This window comes from Crocodylus siamensis, chromosome 10 (assembly GCF_052110815.1).
Source record: "Crocodylus siamensis isolate JL-2025a chromosome 10, ASM5211081v1, whole genome shotgun sequence".
In the NCBI taxonomy this organism is placed as follows: domain Eukaryota; kingdom Metazoa; phylum Chordata; order Crocodylia; family Crocodylidae; genus Crocodylus; species Crocodylus siamensis.
In genome coordinates this window covers 56,341,618-56,361,877 of record NC_143404.1, presented here as the reverse complement: position 1 = coordinate 56,361,877, position 20,260 = coordinate 56,341,618, and the positions used below count along the sequence as shown (strand labels likewise).

General features: G+C 43.9%; 1 protein-coding gene across 2 annotated transcripts in view; it reads right to left on the bottom strand.

Moving 5' to 3' along the window:
* Nucleotides 1-804: 804 nt before the first annotated feature.
* The window catches only part of RPN2 (ribophorin II), a 32,393-nt gene continuing 12,937 nt past the window's right edge, over nucleotides 805-20,260 (bottom strand). Inside the window, exons 7-17 of one of the 2 annotated variants that reach the window (XM_090064865.1) lie at nucleotides 19,174-19,350; nucleotides 18,579-18,697; nucleotides 17,556-17,661; nucleotides 15,144-15,235; nucleotides 14,071-14,185; nucleotides 12,594-12,788; nucleotides 10,736-10,822; nucleotides 10,082-10,177; nucleotides 9,535-9,610; nucleotides 8,650-8,779; nucleotides 805-1,138 (exon numbers count right to left, since the gene is read on the bottom strand). In XM_090064865.1, the coding sequence (XP_089920991.1) occupies nucleotides 1,129-1,138; nucleotides 8,650-8,779; nucleotides 9,535-9,610; nucleotides 10,082-10,177; nucleotides 10,736-10,822; nucleotides 12,594-12,788; nucleotides 14,071-14,185; nucleotides 15,144-15,235; nucleotides 17,556-17,661; nucleotides 18,579-18,697; nucleotides 19,174-19,350 (1,203 nt within the window). In that variant the 3' untranslated portion in view covers nucleotides 805-1,128. The other variant, XM_090064864.1, reaches the window with a different exon arrangement.

The following is a 20,260-nucleotide window of genomic DNA, read 5'->3' as shown; positions in this document are numbered from 1 at the left end:
CACTTCAGTACCCTGGACAGCTTCTCCCATGGTGCAGGTACAACAGCCTGCCCTTCAGGCTGGTCTAGAACAGGCTGTGAAAGAAAGGCTCATAGATAATGCAAGCAATTATTTACACTGTGAAACAGCATCTATCCATTTGCCAAATTCCAATGATTTTAATATACAAAGGCACCAGCTGAGCTGATTTCAGTGTGCCTCAAGAAGGAAAAGAGCCTGCTATTCGCACCCCTTTAATACTGATTATGTTGTTATTCAGAACTGGCACTCAGGCTGCTCAGTTGTTCCCATTTCATGAAGGCTCCATACATTACTCAGAGTCCTCAAAGGCAGTCTCGCAGGACCTGATAAGGTTTGAGGTTAATAGGCAAGTGTTGATACAGATTGAGATGGGCTGAGATGATCTTACCTACAACTGCCCATAATTTTCTGATTGCCCAGTAAGCTCACTATTAGTTGCTTAGACTATATCAATGCACCTTCAATTAATCCAGAGAAGTCCAGATTAAAGCTCAGCAGTCCTTTAAGGGCAGCTGCAATAAGCATTGGATAAATAGATGCAGGCATTGCATCTGCATCCATCTGTCCTGCTGCAGAACTCTGGTTCTGATGAACACAAAAGGGGAGAAGATATGAAAAGCAAATAGCAGAAGCAGTAGAAATGTGAAAGAAACTTCAACAAAACCACAACCACAACAAAGATGTTATCTGACAGGAAAAGCCGTGAAAACTTGTTTCATTCTTCGCTGGAGCCCAACTTTACCTCACAGCCTTGGAAATGGCTACAAATAATACTCTAAACTATTCTTTCCTCTTGTCCTCTTTATTTCACAAGCACAGGCATGTCAGACTTACATTTTTTAACAAACAGAATCCAACTACACACCTGGGATAGGGGGAAGAAGAGACAGCCTTTGACAGCTTAATTTGAAACGTACTCAGAACAGCCATGGAACACAAATGTGGAAAACAAGGTAAAAAAAAATGTATTTGTGATCCTCTTGAACTTATTACCAGCAAAAAGAAAAATCTTTTCCACCTTGCATTTCTGGCCTCCTTAATTGTCTGTCAGCCTCTTTCCTGTGGAGTTCGTTTGCTTTTTTTAAAATTTCCTCCATTCTTCTGGTACTAGTGTGTTCTGCAAGGGGAGAGAAAACCGGACACAATTAACATTTTCTATACTATGTAGCATTTCCTTCTGTATTACAACACCCCCTGCTCTCCTGAGGGAAGGCACAGGGTTTCTTTTACACAACAAAAGATAAACCACATGAGGAGCAAACGTAAGGAGTGGTGAAATGTCCAGACAGTGCAAAGGTGATTTCTGGGCATGTGACAAGAGGTGGCCAACCTTGCAAAACATTAGCTGAGTTCAATTCCAACCCTTAAACTGAAGCTGCTGCTGTTTTGTGCACCTAAAAGAAGTGGGTTCACATGAAGTACGAAAGGAAGATCTTAGTCCCCTACTTAACAGCCATCTCCATGTGGGTGGAATAGCAAGCCTAGTAAGGTCTAATGCACGGCACTACAAACCACATCTGAGGATAGATGAGACCCAAATGTGCTGAGAAATCACAGACTCAGTGAAGCCAACTGCAGTGGCAAACAGCAATGGCACCTCTAAAATATGAGGCCCCAACAATGTGGAGTTTAGAACAGGCACACACAAGAAGAGCTCCACTATAGTCACAGACTAGCAAATATATTCTGAGGGCATCAGAACAGACCTGGTTGTGGTCTGAAGTCATATATGAAGGATACTGATTGCATGCAACTTGGGTTAGGAGAGCAGCATAAAGGGCAGAGAAGGCCATTCCTTGTCTGCTCCACAATGTGGCAACAAGGACTGAAATGTAATGGATGTCTGGGCACCAGACCAAGGGCATTTTTAGATGCATTTTGGGTTGCAGCACCAGGTGCTTTAATTAGCAAGCTGCACTAATCAAAATGCCTATGTGTCACGTGTATCAGCGTCCCAGTGCTGAAAAAATGGCAGTGGGGCACTTCGAACTAAAACCTATCAAACATATTTTATTTCAAAGTACATGGCTGCCATTTTATCAGCATGGGGACACACAGGGACCCTGATGCATGTGATGCAGAAGGCTGTCGGAGCATGTCAATTCCGGTACTCCAGCATTGCTGCTCGATTCCCACTATGCCAGGGCAGGTTCCCCACATGTCTATAGGAGCCCTAATGTATCAATCTTGCCTATCAGTGTAAACCAATTGTGTTTCAGTTATGTCACAACCGTTTTTTGTGCACAAAAAAAGAAAGCATCAGAGAATAGCAGTAGTATGAGGTGTGTTTTGAAAGGGTCCAAATAGGGACATGAGGGCAAAGACTCAAGACTACACACCCACCCTCAGGTAGCCTGGCAAAATTAACTACTGTCACAAAATAATTCCACAAAATATTCTGCTTGTTTGCACTGGCCTGATCTGTGTGCTCAGAAGCATCCGTGAGGTGAACTGGGGCCTCCGGAGTTGGTGTCGTCACGCCGGATTTGGCTTCCTGGACCACGACCTGCACTTCAGAGCAGAGGGCGTCCTGGTCTCCATCTCTCCCCCAAAGGTAAGAGTTTGTTTTCTTACAGGCTAGTTGACCTCCTCTGGCGGGCTTTAAACTAAGTTTGTCGGGGATGGGGATCCACAGCAGCAAGAGACAACTCAACCAGGTGTGGGACCTGCCCATGTAAGAGCTCAGGTATATACCAATGGACCAGCTGTCTCTCAGGAAGCAGGGGTGCCCAGGGCTCCCACAGGGGGATTAAGGTGTCTCTTCACTAATGCAAGAAGCATGGGGAACAAGCAGGAGGAGCTTGCTCTCTTGCTTGCAAGTAGTAAAATCGACCCGGTTGGCCTAGTGGAGACAGGGTGGGATGAAACTTTTGACTGGGCAGCAGACACAGAGGGCTATAGGTTGTTTAGAAGAGACAGGAAGGGCAAAAAAGGTGGGCGGGTTGCGCTCTATGTTAGGGAACAGTATACCAGTTCTACCTTCCAAATGGAACCAGAGGAAGGCTTAACTGAGACCCTGTGGGTCAACCTTCAAGGAGGGTGGGGGGAGAGGGATCTGGTGGTAGGGGTTTACTACAGGCCACCACATCAGGAGGAAGAGCTGGATCTGGGATTCTCCAGGCAGCTGGGGGAGGCCGTGCGTGCAAAGGATGTTGTGGTTGTGGGGGATATGAACTACCCTGACATCAACTGGGAGGAGCAGTCGGCCAGGTCTAGCCACTCACGAAGGTTCCTGACATGCGTACGGGACCTACACCTCATGCAGGAGGTACTCGTCCCCACTAGGGAAAACGCCATACTGGATCTAGTGTTAGCCTCTGGGGACGACCTGGTGGGGGAGGTACTAGTACAAGGGAGGCTAGGGGACAGTGATCATGAAATGATCCAGTTTGCTATTCAGAAAAAGGTGGGGTGGGTAACTAGCACAGCACAAATGCTTGACTTTAGGAAAGCCAACTTCGATGTGCTCAGGGCAGTAGTCAGGGAGGCACTCGGAGCCCAGGGGGTAGCTTGTATGGGGGTCCAGGAAAGGTGGTCCTTCCTCAAGGAGGCTATCCTTGGGGCGCAGCAGGACGCAATTCCTCTGCGCAGGAAGGCGGGAAGAGGGTCCAAGAAACCTTCATGGCTGAGTGCGGATATCCAGGCTGGCCTGAAGGCAAAGAAAAAGGCGTACTGGCGGTGGAAGCAGGGGGCAGGGACAAAGGAGGAGTACACCTCCCTGACCCAAGCTTGTAGGAATTTGGTGAGGAAGGCTAAAGTAGCACTGGAGCTTAGATTAGCTTCTGGGATTAAGGATAACAAAAAGGCCTTTTTTCAAGTACATAGGTAGCAAGAAGTCTCGGGGTAACATTGGACCCCTACGGGGCAGGGCAGGGCAGCTGGTGATGGATGCGCGAGAGAAGGCAGAACTCTTCAACAAGTTCTTTGCCTCCGTGTTCCTGTCTGCTGACAATGGGGTGCTCTTGGGTGAAAGCATAGAGAGGCCTGGGAAGGATGCAAGTCCCCGACTATTAGTTCAGACCTAGTTAAGGACTACCTGGAGGGCTTAGATGTGTCCAAGTCAGCGGGCCTGGATGACCTTCATCCATGGGTGCTGAGGGAATTGGCTGGTGTCATTGTGGAGCCATTGGCATGGCTGTTTGAGGACTCCTGGTGCTCGGGCCAAGTCCCTGAGGATTGGAAAAGGGCCAATGTGGTCCCTATTTTCAAGAAGGGGAGGAAGGAAGAGCCTGGCAACTACAGGCCAGTCAGCCTCACTTCTATCCTGGGGAAGGTCTTTGAAAAAATTATCAAGGGCCACATTTGTGAGAGCCCTGCAGGGGAAGTGATGTTGCGGGGTAACCAGCATGGGTTTGTGCCAGGTGGATCCTGCCTGACTAACCTGGTCTCTTTCTATGACCAGGTAACAAAGAGCTTAGATGGGAAGGAGGAAGTCGATGTCATCTTCCTGGACTTCCAGAAGGCCTTCGACACAAGTGTCCCACCCAATTCTGGTGGGCAAGCTGAGGAACTGCAGCACTGACGAATGCACAGTCACACGGGTGGCAAACTGGTTTCAGGGGTGCACCCAGAGGGTGGTGGTGGACGGGTCGATGTCGACCTGGGAGGGTGTGGGCAATGGAGTCCCCCAGGGCTCAGTCCTTGGGCCAGTGCTGTTCAACATCTTCATCAGCGACCTGGACGAGGGTGTGGAGCACCCTGTTCAAGTTTGCTGATGACACCAAGCTGCGGGGTAAAGTGAATACACCGGCAGGCAGGGGCCGCATCCAGGCAGACCTGGATAGGTTAGAGAACTGGGCGGATCTGAACAGGATGCGGTTCAACAAGGACAAGTGCAGGGTGCTGCACCTGGGGAGAGGGAACCTGCATTATGGTTATAGGTTAGGGGCTGCCCCTCTCGGCAGCACAGAGGCAGAGAGGGATCTTGGGAGTCAGGATTGACTCCAGGATGAATGAGAGTCGCCAATGCAACGAAGCAATAGGCAGAGCCAACTGCACCCTGTCATGCATCAACAGGGGCATCACTAACAGGTCCAGAGAGATCTTGCTCCCCTTCTATGCAGCGCTGGTCAGGTCACAGCTGGAGTACTGTGTCCAGGTCTGGGCGCCGTACTTCAAGGACATGGAGAACCTGGAGAGGATACAGAGGAGGCCACTCGTATGGTTGAGGGCCTTCGTGGCCAGCCCTATGAGGAGAGGCTGAGGGACCTGAACCTCTTCAGTCTCCGCAAGAGGAGACTGAGGGGGGATCTTGTGGCTGCCTACAACTTTATCAGGGGCCAGCAGCAGGGACTCAGGGAAAGTCTGTTCACCAGGCCCCCCCTTGGAGTCACCAGAAACAATGGCCACAAGCTGAGGAAGGATAGGTTTAGGCTAGATATTAGGAAGAACTACTTCACTGTAAGGGTGGCCAGAGCCTGGAATAGGCTTCCCAGAGAGGTGGTGCTCTCACCTTCTCTGGAAATCTTCAAGAGGAGACCGGATAGGGACCTGGCTGGGGTCTTATGACCCCTGCCACCCCCAGTGCTCCTTCCTGGCCATGGCAGGGGGTCGGACTAGATGATCTGTCTAGGTCCCTTCCGATTCATTGATTCTATGAAGCATCAACAATGCAGAGGCATACATGGCAATTACTACTTAGGGCTCAACATTTAGTCTACACCCTTAGAAAATCTGGGTCATGAGCTTTGTGAATTACTACATAGCTGCAAAAGAGGGAGGACTTCAGTTCCATCAAATGAACATACTACTGACTTTCTCCCATTACTCTTCCTGCCCCTGAAAGAACTCAGCACATAGGAGAAATATGGAGATCACCACACACATGCACAGAAGCAATTTGGGCAGTCTGATCCTATAATACTTCTGCATGGTATGTCTAGGAGAGACATAGTAAGTAGTGGACACAGTAAATGCTCCCAAACTAAGAGCAGAAATTAAGGGTCTTGCCACTTGAAAACGACAGAGGGGAGATACCAACATGATTTGCAGACCTACAAGGAATGACAGTTGATGACAGTGTGGCATCCATCACATAGTTTAATGTCATGCAGTAAACTCCAGATAATTCACAGTTGTTTGCATTCTGGTGAATTAACCAGAGCGGATAATGGTGGCAGGGGATCAGAACAAGAACAAATTAAATTACAGTGGCAAATTATCCCATGGGCAAATCAACTGAATTTGCTATACTTGGGATACATCCTAGCTTGGCTCCTAATGGCTATTTGGTTACTATACAAAGCCAGAACATTATAATCCTGCCCGACTGCCAGTTTTTGGTACAGATGCATTGGAATAAAATAACTTAGACACTGCAAGGTAGAACCAAGGAGTATTCACAGCTGCAGGGAAGAACTTGTACTGTGGCAACTTTTCTTACTCTTGCCTCTAGCCAGCATTTACAAGTCGTTCATTTACAGTCATGAATAAAACACAATGTTTAAAACCAAGCCTTAACTTGTGTTTTATCATTATGACACAGTTCAGTCCACCACAAAAAGGATGCATTTGTGTTCTGTGTATGTACCTAGCACATGATCATGGAAGCAGGAGGCACCACCCAAGAAGTAATTTTCTCTTGGTGAACACAGATACCAGACAACTAAAACAGCTGTAGTGAAAAGTACATCCCATCCCAGACTCAAAGTCATACGTGCCAGGCTAGGAAGAAGCTTCAGCTAAGATGTCTTTTGGCCAAGGAGTGAGCAATGAGAATGAAATGAAGCAGCCAGCATGCCTGGGAAAGGCAAGTTCCAAAAGGGCCCTTACTTCTAGGAAGAGCTGGTCACTAGCAAAACCCCCTTTTACCGCAGCGTTCTATACTTTGCCAACCTACTGCTCTGTTCTGCAGCGATCCTGCCAAAAGGAGAGAGGGATAAAGAGAGAGAGAACAGTGAGAAGGAGAGTAGCCCTGCTCCATGAGCTGGGGCACATGAAAGAAAACTGTAAAAAGCAAAACCAGGGCTTCCAATAACTTTGAGATAAATGTGTGCATGAGAAGCACTACTGTTATTAATTTTCTGCTACCACAAGAGGACAGTGGCTTGATTCAAGATGTCAGCTTAATTATTGTTGTACCTGATAATATGGCAGGGGTGAGCAGCAAGCTAGTAAACAAGGCCTTTTAGTAGCTTACTAGTTGCTAGATAACATTGAGAGGGCATTCAGAGATAAGTAAGTAGTAAATTACGTGCATTCACCTGCTGGTGCTAAAAGAAGCCCTGGTAGAGCTGAGACAGATAAGCTGTAAGTCACCCACTTTCCCCAGTTATTTTTGCTAAGAAACTTAGAGGTTTTTTCAAAAGACAGTAACAATTTCTGGTTTTCTCTTTACCATTTAAAGGAATCTTCATAGCTTGAAGTGACTTTGCTATAGTGGTAGTTGGCAATCACTAAAATACAGTAATGCAGGACAAACACAACTCTGCTAGCAATTTATTTCTGATGGAACCCCTGTGCTAACAAGGAGAAAGGAAACACTCTTCTAAGGAAGATGGCTGAAACGTTGCTTGAAGGAGGCTCAACATAGCCGATTGTCTTTGCCTAGCTGAACTGAACACTGTTTGTTTTCAGAGGAAATAAACCCGTGTAAAGTCATTGACAATGCTATTTCTTTCTTGGATTTTAAGGTTCTGATCTTAGTGTCAGAGAAATCCTTAAATACAAAGTGGAAGCCCACAGATGTTTATACAAGCGTGCACAAATGCAAACTTCTTCCAAGGAGGAAAGACAATGAAAATATACTAGTTATGACTAGAACACCTCAAAGGACAAAGCCAGAAGCCAGGCTTCACACTAGCATGAAGACTGGTTACTCTGGAGAGAGGGCTCAGGTTATACCAGCTATGCTGGAGCAGTGTTAGCTATCTAAGCTCAGAACAGTACATTCGCGAAAAATTTTGCCTACATCAGAAAGTTCAATGCATGAAGACAGAAACTGGGCAGAGAATGTTCTCCACAGGACTCAGAAGAGCAGCTGCTTCTTGTTCAGACCTCTCCACTTCCCTAAATAAATTATCTTTTCTATAGTAGGAAAGGCAGGGAAATGTGACATGCACAACATATTATAACTGTAGTTTCACTGCATTTCCCTTTTAAGCATTATGAAGACCAGTGACAATAGAAACCTCACCACTAACATTAATACAACCTTGTACCATCCAATACCATTACGAAAAGCAATACAAGTTCCTCATAACCATAAAAGCATTTACCTGGTAAGTGGAGCTGCAAAAAGAAGGCATAATACATTTACAGGAAATTTTAATCCACGGCTACTCTGGATATAAAAGCCAGTAAAATCACCCTCCTCAAAGTTTAACACACCACACAGCAAACAAGCAAAGAAACAGGTTGTGCCTTGCTGCCAGAGTTGCAAGAAAGCATGATGGCCATGATGTTTGACCACAAACACCTCAAATTTGGTTCTCATTGACAATAACTCCCATCACCTTCAAGTACCTGTGCTGTCAAAGGTCAAGTGGACACTGTTGAAATGTCCATCTCGCAGTAGTATAAAAACTGATATTGTTTTCTGACACCCTGGTATTGTTTTCTGACACCAGGTATTATGAACATTACCACCTTCCCCTCCAATTACATCCATGCCCCAACACTTCCCTTTACCTCTTAACTGCTTTCTGAGCTAGCATTCTGTTTCCTGCCAGGAATGTGAGACCACCCAGGATGGCCAGGTACTTTAGGGTCTGGAACATGTTGAGCTGAGTCCAGTAGACATACATAAGTCCCAACATGGCTATGAAGAGACAAAAAAAGAGAAAAATCTCAAGATGGGCTTCATGAACCCATGCTTGACACAGGTACAGCACTTATGGGTTGCGTGATCTCTAGCTGTTTTCTTGAATGGCAAACATAATAAAGGAAGTTTAAGAACATTAAGGGACTAAGATCCTCTCAGCTCTGTGAGGGGCTTTGGCCTTTAGGAGCTCATAGGAACCTGTCAAGGGGTACAGCAACATGCTGCCACGTGACAAAGAAAGATTTGAGTCTTGAGTTCTACCAAATTGGAAAGACCTGGGAGTTCTAGTAAAGTAACACCACTCTACAGGGGTGAAACTGGTAGACCTTAGGGAGAAGTAAATCCTCCTGGTCAGGAATGGTTGGACAAGTTGGTCTACAGGAGCAGACCTAGGAAAAAAAAAAAAAGGACTCTTACAGGTTTCCATCCTCTCTCCACTTCCAGAAAAAGCCCATTCACAAAAGGGTAAATACACAATAGAAAGTGCAACCCCTAGAAACGAAAAGCGCTCTTAAATGGAGGTAAATGGCATGCAAGAAAAGCCCAGTGTAATGACAGCTGTTATAAGCTGATGGCCAAAACAAGTTTATCACCATATTAACAACTCTGAAAGGCAGGAAGGCAGAGGAAAACAAGAGAAATGTTATGCTATTAAGTCATTACAGTTAATAGGTTGTGAGTCCATTTACCATCAGCCCTGATCTGTAAAACCAGTGTGAGGTCACTGAGAGCAATGTGCCTCTGGCACTTACCAGCATGACCCAGATGAAAGATAATGGTACTGGGAGCAAAGCTGAAGTTTGATATGTTGGCACCAATCTTAATCCACTGAAAGAAAAACGAAACCCAAATTACACGCGTCTTCTCAGCAGAAACTTCTATTCTACAGCACTCAGTGAAACATTCTCAAGTTCTTAAGCAGCCCTTCTAAACAGGAGTTCTACCAAGCTCTATCAGAACAATGGCCACAACTGCAGAGCTAGTTTATTAAATACAGTGACCAATAAAGACCAGGAGTCAAGGTATCACTAACTAGTTCTTTTGGCAGAAGGCACTATGCTTCTAGCTGGAACAAACCCACTTCTGACTTCACAAAGGTAGTCCATCACTCAGCATTTCTTAAACAGCTAGAAGCCAGCAAAACAGATGTATTTTGCTAAGTACCTCCTCCAAACCTACCACAGAGGGTCTGTTACACAGCATGGTGACAAGGTGTTAAACACATCTCCTGTGCTGGTTTGTGGACTGGGTGGGGAAAGAAGGTCTCATGTGCAGCTCACCAGAATGAGCTCAACTCACCAGAATGAGCAGCAAAAGAAGTGGTGAGAGAATCAAGGCTGTGAATGTGTTGGACACCACTGTGGGAGGTCTCTTCTCAGGTTCTCTGAACAGGTGCTGTGAAAAGAAGCCCTTCAGAAGCACTACTCAAGAACAACTTTCATTGCAGCAAGTACAAAGTTTCAGTCCTGTTCATGGTTCCCACCCATTAATTCTGATCAAGAGTATCCCCTCATGATATTGTCAATGCAAGGTCTAGCTAGCCACTCACAATGCAATCCCATGCTTTCTGGTTGTGGTCACATTTTCTTGTACTCAGGCAAGCAGAGAACCACCGGGTCTACTGCATGCATACCTCCATTGACGAGCTGACTAGAAAGGTGACAAAAATCTTTGGAAGCACATCACTTCCTAGGGCCTCTTCTTGGTTAAGAAGGATGTCCCAATGCTCATATTTAGATCCCCTCAATTTTACTGCTGCACTCATAGAATAAAAGTCTTATATATTTATTTATGTCTGCTGTTTAGTTTGGCTACTAGCTCCTTATGGTAAGTTTTGTTTCCTTTAATTGGCATCACTAACATGATGAAGATGCTCCTTTGTGACAGGCTATTTATCAAATGAGTCTTAGCATGACTGGACATAAGAAACAACTGTCCTCTTTTTGGCTATACCTGGATTTCTGGCTTAGGAACAAAAAGGTTCTTTGACTGGACTGTGGATGGAGCATCCTCCTCCGGGAATTTGATCACAACATCTGCCTGAAATGGAATTGAGACATATTACAAAATGCTGAGATAAAATGCCATGCTGAGATAAAATGCTCTAAAAAATTATAGACATTCCTTACACAAATTCCATACCATAAAGTAGGCAGACAAGGTTCTTTGGGTAAATGTGATAGCTTTTATTGGATGAACTAAATAGTTGGAAAAATCGTTCTTTGCAGGCCTTTAGGTATAAACACCCTTCTTCAGGCACAGGAAGAATATGTTGTTGGTTTGTGTGCTGTCCTGGGTGGAATGCATTCCTGCTACGCGCTATTCCCCACTAATATAATTCTCTATTCTTAATATGTCTAACTGTTAGGAGAAAATGTGATTCTTCTCTCCTTAGCAGGAGACTAAGAAAGATCTAAGTAGTGCTAGTCCCTATGCACCTTTTATCTTGGGTACATTGGTATACTTTGCTCATCACTCTCTTCTGTCTGACATGAAATGTGCACTGAAATAATAGACTTAATGAGAGCCATGTAGCAGACCCTAAACAACCACAAGATCAGGATGACTGTCCTACAAGATCAGGCCAGGTGCACTCCATCCAGGAGCGCACACAAAGCAACAACATACTCTCCCTGTGCCTTGAAAAGAGTGTTGGGAGGGAAGCTGCCACCCCCAAATTCACTGTAGCCCCCACAACCTTCCCGCTGAGCTCCCTGGAGAGCCTGGTGGCTCTGCTGGCCCTAGCCTGCTGTTGTCCTACGCAGAGATCTGGGGGCTCACAGCATGCCCCCCCCCCAGAACATCCCGCTGCAGCCCCCCAGCCCTCCTGGGGGACACATAGCAGCAAGAGCCACAGGCCTCCCGCCACCACATCCCGAGCTTTGCACCCACTCGCAGTTCCTGCCACTTTGTTGCCTGCTGCAGCCTGGGGCCTTCGCATTTCCCTGCTCACCCTAGTCCCTGCTGCAGTGGCTGTAGGAACAGCCAACGCCAGCTGCCTATAGTCGCTGGGCTGCACTGTGCCCCAAACCCCCAGAGGCTCTGCTTCATCCCATTCGCCCCAGCTACTGCAGCAGACCTGGGAGCAGCTGACACCATCTGCCTGCACCGTGGCACACTGCAGCCCAGGGGCTGGGGTGAGTGGGGAGAACCGGAGCCCTGATTGCATACGAGTGAATTTACCTCACATATAAGGAATTTTAGGAAGAAAAAGGGTGATTGCATAAGAGCAAATTTGCATATATGGAACCCGCATAAATTGAGGGAAACCTGTTTGTTGGGCAGATACTTGGCTGGGACAGTTGAGTCAGGGATGATCCTGCCTTGAATGGGGGCAAGACTAGATGGCTTGCCAGGTCCTTTTCAGCCATACTTCCCTCTGATCCTATATGCAACCCAGTCCCTCTAAACTGAAAAATTCTTGCAGATACATCCTATTTAGTTTTTAACTGATAGTTCATTTTCTGAAGAGGGAAGCGAATACTCTTCATCTGCCCTTCACAGCTGGACACTTTCATATCCAACTAATAAATGCATGTTACTTCTATTAGAGACCTCTACTGAGTCCATGTCCACAAAACCCTAACACCCTCTGTTCCATCTCACACAGAGCTGAAAATTCATTCTCCTCTTGCTCTTGCATTTATTCAGCTTTCACATTTTAAGACCGGAGTCTATTAATAAGGCAGGAAAAAAGATCAGCAATAAAGAACTGTAATGTTTCTCTTTGTTCATTCAGGCTTCTATTGTTGCTCCTTGCTACACTATCAGTGATCTCAAGAAACATCCAGCTGCATATTTGGCAACATACCACATTCCACAGGATTGGATTTTCCAGAGTGGCATCTCCAATTATCAAGTAAAGCGTATAGGTGCCAGAAGCAGAGTCAAACTCTGTTTTTCTCTCAGAAGTGTCCAGCTCAAACTTGTACACATTCTTGTTGTCAGGTTCTGCAACAAACACCACCTCCTGCCCAGTCTTCTGATTGTGGAGTCGGACAAATGTCTAAAATGGAAAGCAGCAACATTATAATCTATACCTTCTGGAGGACCTTCAAGTACCTTGACACCAGTGAAGCAGGCAAAGATCAACAATCATACTTGACAGATGGGAAAACAGCTTAACTAGAGATATGTGCAAGGTTACAAAGCAAAGCAGAAGTTGAGCCAGGAACAGAATCCTGGAAACCTGACTCCTGGATCCCTGGCATATTCACTTGACTTCAAGCCCTCCCACTATAAGTTGACTAATAATACAGGTATCAACGCTGCCCAGAAAGCATCTGCAACATCTGGCATTTCCTGCTGTAGCCATACTGCTCTATTTCAGATGTTTTACTACAGCACATGACTGGTCTATGAGCAAGAGGGTACAACATCAAATGCAATCTCAAGAAAGTTAAAGTTTTCAGGAACTGGCTATGTTCAAGAAAGAAATGCACTTTCAAAGAGAAAATGCCTTCACTCTGGTTTGTCTGTTAATTTAAGGAAGCAGCAGCATCAAGTTTAGTAAAGATTTATTAAAAATATGGCAAAAAATGTATATAAACTAAATTCACTTCCCTTCATACTAGGGGTGTGCAAAATGGGCCACATGCAATTCAGATTCCGCCTGAATCGGGGACAGTGATTCAACACAGCGATGCTGGGGCAGATGGAGCATCCCATAGGAATGAGGAGGGGAGCTCTCCTGCATGCTCAGCAGCAAACCCAGAAGTGAACCAGAAATGCATCTTGGTCCACCGCTGAGCACATGAGGAACATTCCCCACAGCGATCGGCTGTGGGGGACCTCATGTGTCCCCCCGACCCCACCCCTGACCCAGGAGGCACCAGTTGCCGAGGTGGGGTGGGGGGAGAGGGAATCCTCCACATACTCCCTGGCAGACTGGAAGTGTTTTAAACATTTAAAGCTGTGTCTATGTCTGAATCATCGAATCTTTCCAAAACTCTCCGAATCTATTCAGAGAGTTCTGATTAGATTCAGAGAGATTAAAGGGTCTCCTGATTCGATTTGATTCAGATTCGGAAATTTGGCCGCCGAATTGGGTCAAATCTCCACCGTATCAAATGAGTTACCAAAGCTTTGCACAGCCCTACTTCATACCCAGCATTCTTTCCCATCCACCTTTTGTATTTATCAACAATTTTCCCCATCACAATCCATTTCATACAGACTATAAAATGATTTTCACACTCCAAGAAAGCTTTAAAAAGAGCAACAGTTGCTTACGATGCCTCAAGAGGTAGAATTTTAATGGCAGAATAGCTACAAGAATTTGTCCTGACCTGGTGAGGGATAAGTTCAGCTCCACTATTCATGTCTACCAGTTGGAAGGACAGGGCAAAATTCTGATGACTGTCAGCTGTGAATGATCCTTTGGCTTTAGCTGGGTAAGCTACCCTGGAGCGAGGAGAAAAAAAAATGACTGAGGTGATTTTTCAACAGGGGAACTGGAGTTCAGAGCGACTGACACACACAAGCCTAGCTTACAGTATCAGTTTACTCACACGGCTTCTTGTTGCAGATTATTTGTTGAAACAGACCATCAGTTAAGAGAATTAAAATGCTTCACTGTCTCATCACCACCTCCCACGAATCAAAATAGTGCAGTTCTTTAATATAATTTATTTTTGTAAGCCATCTGTGGTGCGTGGTTTTAAGGCAAAAACAATAGTTAAGAAAGACTTGTGGTAAACCCACAAATGATGGCAGCCACTTCCTACAGCACACATTTACCTTAAAGCATGTTTCAACTGAAGTCAAAGGTGCAACTGTGGCATGCAGAGACACACTTGTGCTAGGCCTAACTGACGCAAGTGCCAAAGACAATAAAGATGCAGTGACAGACACCTGTGCAGACTAGCTGCAAGCATATATGCAGGCACCCAGTAGTCTTGCACAGCACACAGCAAAATCGGCATTACTGCTTCTTTGCTGCTTGTCAGGTGAGATTACTAGATTAAAGCTAGCATGGGTCTGCCTGTACATGCTATGATCATACCCTGCAGGGAACATAGGTATATTGTTAGAAAATCATCTCTAGAGGAATTATGCCAATGCCATAAATGTTTAGGCAATTATTTTAACCAGCTGTATTCACTACCTTAAGTAGTGCCAGCACAAAAAGGGCCCTTTGTTTTCTGGCTTATTTCTGCATTTTTTTCATTAAAAATCAATCCATTTTCTCCTCCACCGAACTCCCAAGGATTGAGTTGAAAGAAGGAACAGATACAGATCCGACGACAATCCAAAACAAAAGACTCTTTGCTTTTGTTGCACTAGATCAAGAACTGAAGACCTATATAGCCTAGACTCATTGCTGTCATTTACAAAGGCATTGTGCACACTGCAGCTTTACCTTGTTGTTTTTGGTGCAATGCTCTGATCCTTATCCACAGTAGAAAGATCCACATTTGTAATACCAACTTCAGTGGAGACCTTTACTTTCAGCTGCAGCCAAGCACAACAGAGAAACCGCTTAGTATAGTCTATTTATATCTATGCAAACTCAGTTTATGCCAACAGTTTTCTACAGATTACTATAAATTCTCTTTACTCTCAGGCCCAGTGAATCCTAAAAATATTGGAACCAGTTCCTTTGTCAGGATTTTCCACAAAATACAATATTGTAGGAAGGTGTGGAGAGACAGAAAACAAAACTAAAGGAAACTGCCAGGGATAGATCTCTGAGACTTGATATTAGGCCAGCATTCTTACACCAAGCCCCTTAAATCTCTAGACCTCACAAAGTACAGTGAGTTAAAGTATAGCATACTTATTGCATCAGATAGTTACCTGTTCCTTTTTAGATACCAGAACAACTAAAACAGCTCAAGCATCCAGATCTTGCTAGGTTTTATTTCAAATTAATGGATATTATGCATTAAATCTGATGCATTTTTTTACTTGCTTTTTTTAACATAATGTTCTACATTTCTCTGTTCCCCTTAACGGGATATTAATTGAACTCTCTCGACAGTCACTAATTATAGCTTTATTGCTGCAGATGTCTAATAAGGTTTCTGCACATTCTCTAATACTAGGCAAAAACAAAGCATTATTTCCCAAATGATACTGACCTAGACTTTAATTTAGTGATTTCCCTTCATAATTAGAGTAGGTTATTTATGATTTGTATTGTGGTAGCCCTGGGAGACCTGTTGTGTATTAGGATGCTATTGTGCCACGTGTGGTATAAATCCAGAGCAAAAAGGCAGTCCCTGCCTCAACAGCTGACAATTTAAGTACTCCATCAAGGCCAGCAGGATTTATTTCAGTCTGCCTCCCAAACATAAGCAGTTGCTGCAGAGCATAATTTTTAATTAGCACAGTTGTTCTCACAGCTCATAAAACACTCTGTGGAGAGTCAGAATCTGTTTCACTGCCAAGACGTTTTCCCTTATCATCCACCATAGCTTGTTTCCAAATAGTTACTACTGAGTCAGGCACTACCCCTCCATGTACCTTTTCATCTCTGCAGAAAGCTTATCTAGAGGCCTTGTAACTGTGCCGTCTGGGGTGGGGGGCGGGTGGAGAAGAGAGAAGAGACAGGGAGAGCAAATTTTTTTGTCCTGTCATGTTTGACTGAACCTTTGCAACACAAAACTTAAGGAGAAAAAAAAAAAAAAAGTCAGACAGATTTTTTGAGGGGAAAGGGAGGAGGAGTGATGGGTCCTGCCTAAGCTAACTAGAGTTCAGAGCTTTAGTTTGATCCCATAACAGGAGTGGAAGAACTGAGAATTTAAACCACACTTAATTTAAAAGTCAAGTGAGGGCACTTCCAGTGCTGTTCAACACTGCCTTTTTTTTAAACTGTATCACACGCAAACACGTCTCACAAATACTTTAATGCCAGGAAATGCAGTTTTCTGCTTGGAGTAATAGCCCTCCAGGTTAGCTCATTACTGTCAAAAACTATAGTGCATTAGGGACAATTAACACTAATGACAGCCTCAAAAAATGTAGCTTCCTCAGCAGCTCTCCCCCATAACATGTCTTATTAGGAGCAGTTCACACAAAGCCATCCACATTAATGCATTCCTACTGGTACAGCACGGTTGTAGAGAGTTTAAGTAACACCATCAATCCCCTTCTGATGCTCTGAGTGCGATTATTACTACAATTATAATGTCGACTTGATATGCGCAGCAGAGGTCAGCATTTGTAAATAAGTGTCTTCTCCCTCCACTCCAACCTGACTGAACCGTTACAATTTTAATTGCTAATATTTTTCATTACAGAAGAATTGAGGGCAAAAAATTAACCCCTACAGTAGACATCACTTTTCCCATCTGCCACCACTGGTCTGAGTCAGTGATGAGCTTAAGGAAAAATTGCTTGGAATCTGTGAAGGGCCTTAGAGAAAACATCTTCCTCACAGGAGAAAATCTAGGGTGAAACCTTAACGTATTCATATAATAATATGCTTCCATGACTCAGGCAGTGGTCAAATTGGAAAAGTCTGTCTGAACAAGGCCTTGATCCACAACTTGCCTCTTTCAGTCATTTCCCAATACAAACAGATTTAATGTGCATGTATAAGCGTCTGACTTTCAAAGCGATTAAATAAATCAGTTCAGTAACTTAAAATGATCTCCTTTGTAAGTGCATGCACATACACCCTAAAACTATCTTATGGTTTTGAGGCCAGGTCAAAATCTAAAGGTTTTCAAAAAACTATAAAGGCACAAAAACAGTATAACAGGCTAGACGCTCAAATAATGTAAACTGTAATAATTTCATTAAACAATGGCTACAAACACATACTTACCTCAACTTTGTTTGCAATAAATCGACTGTCGCCATCAACACTGACAGAGAAATCATAATATCCACTGGCAGGTTTGACATTCATGAAGTTCAACTCAAAGATATCGCTGTGACAGCAAATGCAAGAGGTAAAAAAAAGAAAGTTTGCTCTAGAACATTAATATGGGAATGTGAAATTATAGAGTCAAAAACTAATGAGCAACATATGCTGGATTTTCCATTACTACTGATTACAAATATGAAAAAAATGGCATGTAAAGAACAGAAAAGCATTGGCATGGTTTGAGCACTGTTAAGAAGATATTACTATTTCTCTAAAAATAAGACACTTCTACATTTCAGCCTGATGTTTTCTCTGTGCTCCAACATTTCTCTTGTAAGCAGAGATTATGATGATTATTACTAACAGTACCTGCAGCCATTAACACTTGTGAGCAGAGGGACAGGAGGTTTACAGAGTGGGTTTAAGAGACAAGTGTCCATCAAATAGTAACCAGCAGTACTTTTCTCTCATCTCCACAAATCTGACCCGCTTTAGAAATTTGACCTGACCTTGTAGGACAATCATCCTGATCTTGTGGTTGTTTAGGGTCTGCTACACGGCTCTCATTAAATCTATTAAGTGCATGTTTCATGTCAGACAAGACAGAGTAATGAGCAGAATACACCAATGTACCCAAAATAAAAGGTCTATAGGGACCAGCACTACTTAGAACTTTCTTAGTCTCCCCTCAACAAGCCAGGGAGAGAAAAATTGCATTTTCTCCTAGCAGTCAGACACGTTAAGAATAAAGAATATTAGTGGAGTATAACATGTAGTAGTGATTCAGTATCACTACCAAAGAACTTTAAGTCACTGGAGACACCAACAAATTAAACATGACTATAGTGCTCTAAGTTTTCCACCATGCAACAACCATTTCTTCCTGTGAAAGGCTAGGAGTAGGACAAAAAAAATCCAATATTGTCATAGCTGCCATTATACTTCTTTAAAGCAAACTACAGGAGCAAGTTTGTTTCTTACCCTGATAGGGCAAATGCAGTCTGGTGGAGAACAGTGGCTTTGGTAGATGCAGACTTGGCGTAGTCCAGTGTTACAGTAGCCTGAGTCAGTGGCTGGGACATAACATTGGTCACTTGTAGCTAGAAGGAGGAAGGGGGGGGGGAGAAAGAGTAAACACTATGTTTCCTAGGAAACCTGTTGCTCAGGGAACTAATTCTTGGAAGAGGGAACACAGAATTAATTTATAGGAATCCCATCTTCTTTGACTATCCCTCATATATTGTCTCCTAATCACGCCAAGTCTGAAATCACGTACACTCAGATTACTGAGTTCTTTACAACATCTTTAAATCATTAACTGAAACATTAGTAATCCTTTTGATTAAGGCAAGCATGTTCAACATTAGTGCTTTTGTGGTGGTGTTTCTCCTAGTCTCTGGTAAATGCAGGTCCATAAAACCCAAGTCACATAGGTACTGAGAAAGGATTTATGAAATAAGTATGTACATGAGACCTGATATTAGAAATGAAAGGTATTACCTGACACAATAAAGCATCCCACACTTGTGATACTGCACACCAAGGCAAAATGTTATATTTGGGTCTGGGAGCTCACCCTGAGTATGGGCTGATGATGGGAAACAGCTGCAGGTCCATCTGGAACCACAATGACAGGCAAGTGGTAGCGGTTCTGGGATAAAGAGCCTGCAGCATAAGCCACACTGAAGGCTTCAGAGAGTGTCTCAAAGTTTTTCTTGCTAAAAATTGCATTAATCAGCTGGATGATCTGATCCTGAAAGAAAGAGAGTGAATAAACCATGTGTAAGCCAAATGTGGGAAGACTCCCTGCTTCCTGCAAAATTTCAAAAAAGCCAGTCTAATTAAATGCTAACAACCTCCTTTCCTGTGTAAATCTTTTCCCAGAATACCTGTGAGTTCATATTAGGTCTTCTGCAGAGGACAAAGACAAAGACTTATTATCACTTATACTAAAATCCACAAACTTAAAAGTAAAAATCTTAAATGCATTTTGTTTCCATTATTTAGACAATACAACTATCATCTCTCTAAACTGCAGGTGGTTTGCATATATATTAGGTTTCTCATTCTTGGCTCCAAGTTTCCAGCATAGGACAAGTAGTGTGCCAGATGCCTGTAGCTCAAGCGTGGGATTCCAGTTATACACAAGCCTTAGACAAGAACTAATGTTTTGAAACAAAATAGCTTAAAACCATTTCAATTTCAGGGGGGATGTCTGAGCCAAAATCTGATCTGGGAGGGGCTTAGTAATCAAATCTAAAAGCCTGCATAAACCTCACATTATTCCAACAGAGTGGCAGCATATAAAATGCAGGTCCAAAGATCAAGATCAAAATAAACACCAAACTCAGAAGGCAAACACATCTTCATCTTTACTGAATTTCCTACCTGCACACTTTTAAAACAGCTTCCAATTTTTCAACGCCCCCACCCCTGAGTCTGTATTTAACATGCTAGCGAATACAGGACAAATAAAGGCACGCAAGTAGAAGCTCTGTGTCTCTATTTAACACCAATCCCGCACAGTGTAATGTTACCCCCACAGGGCACCTGGTAGGATCAGGGCCTTAAAAAAAACAACCAACACACTGACCAAAAACTGCAAAAAACCCATGAACTGTTGTTTTAAACATAAATCTATTAAAGTTTAGAAGTGACTCTGT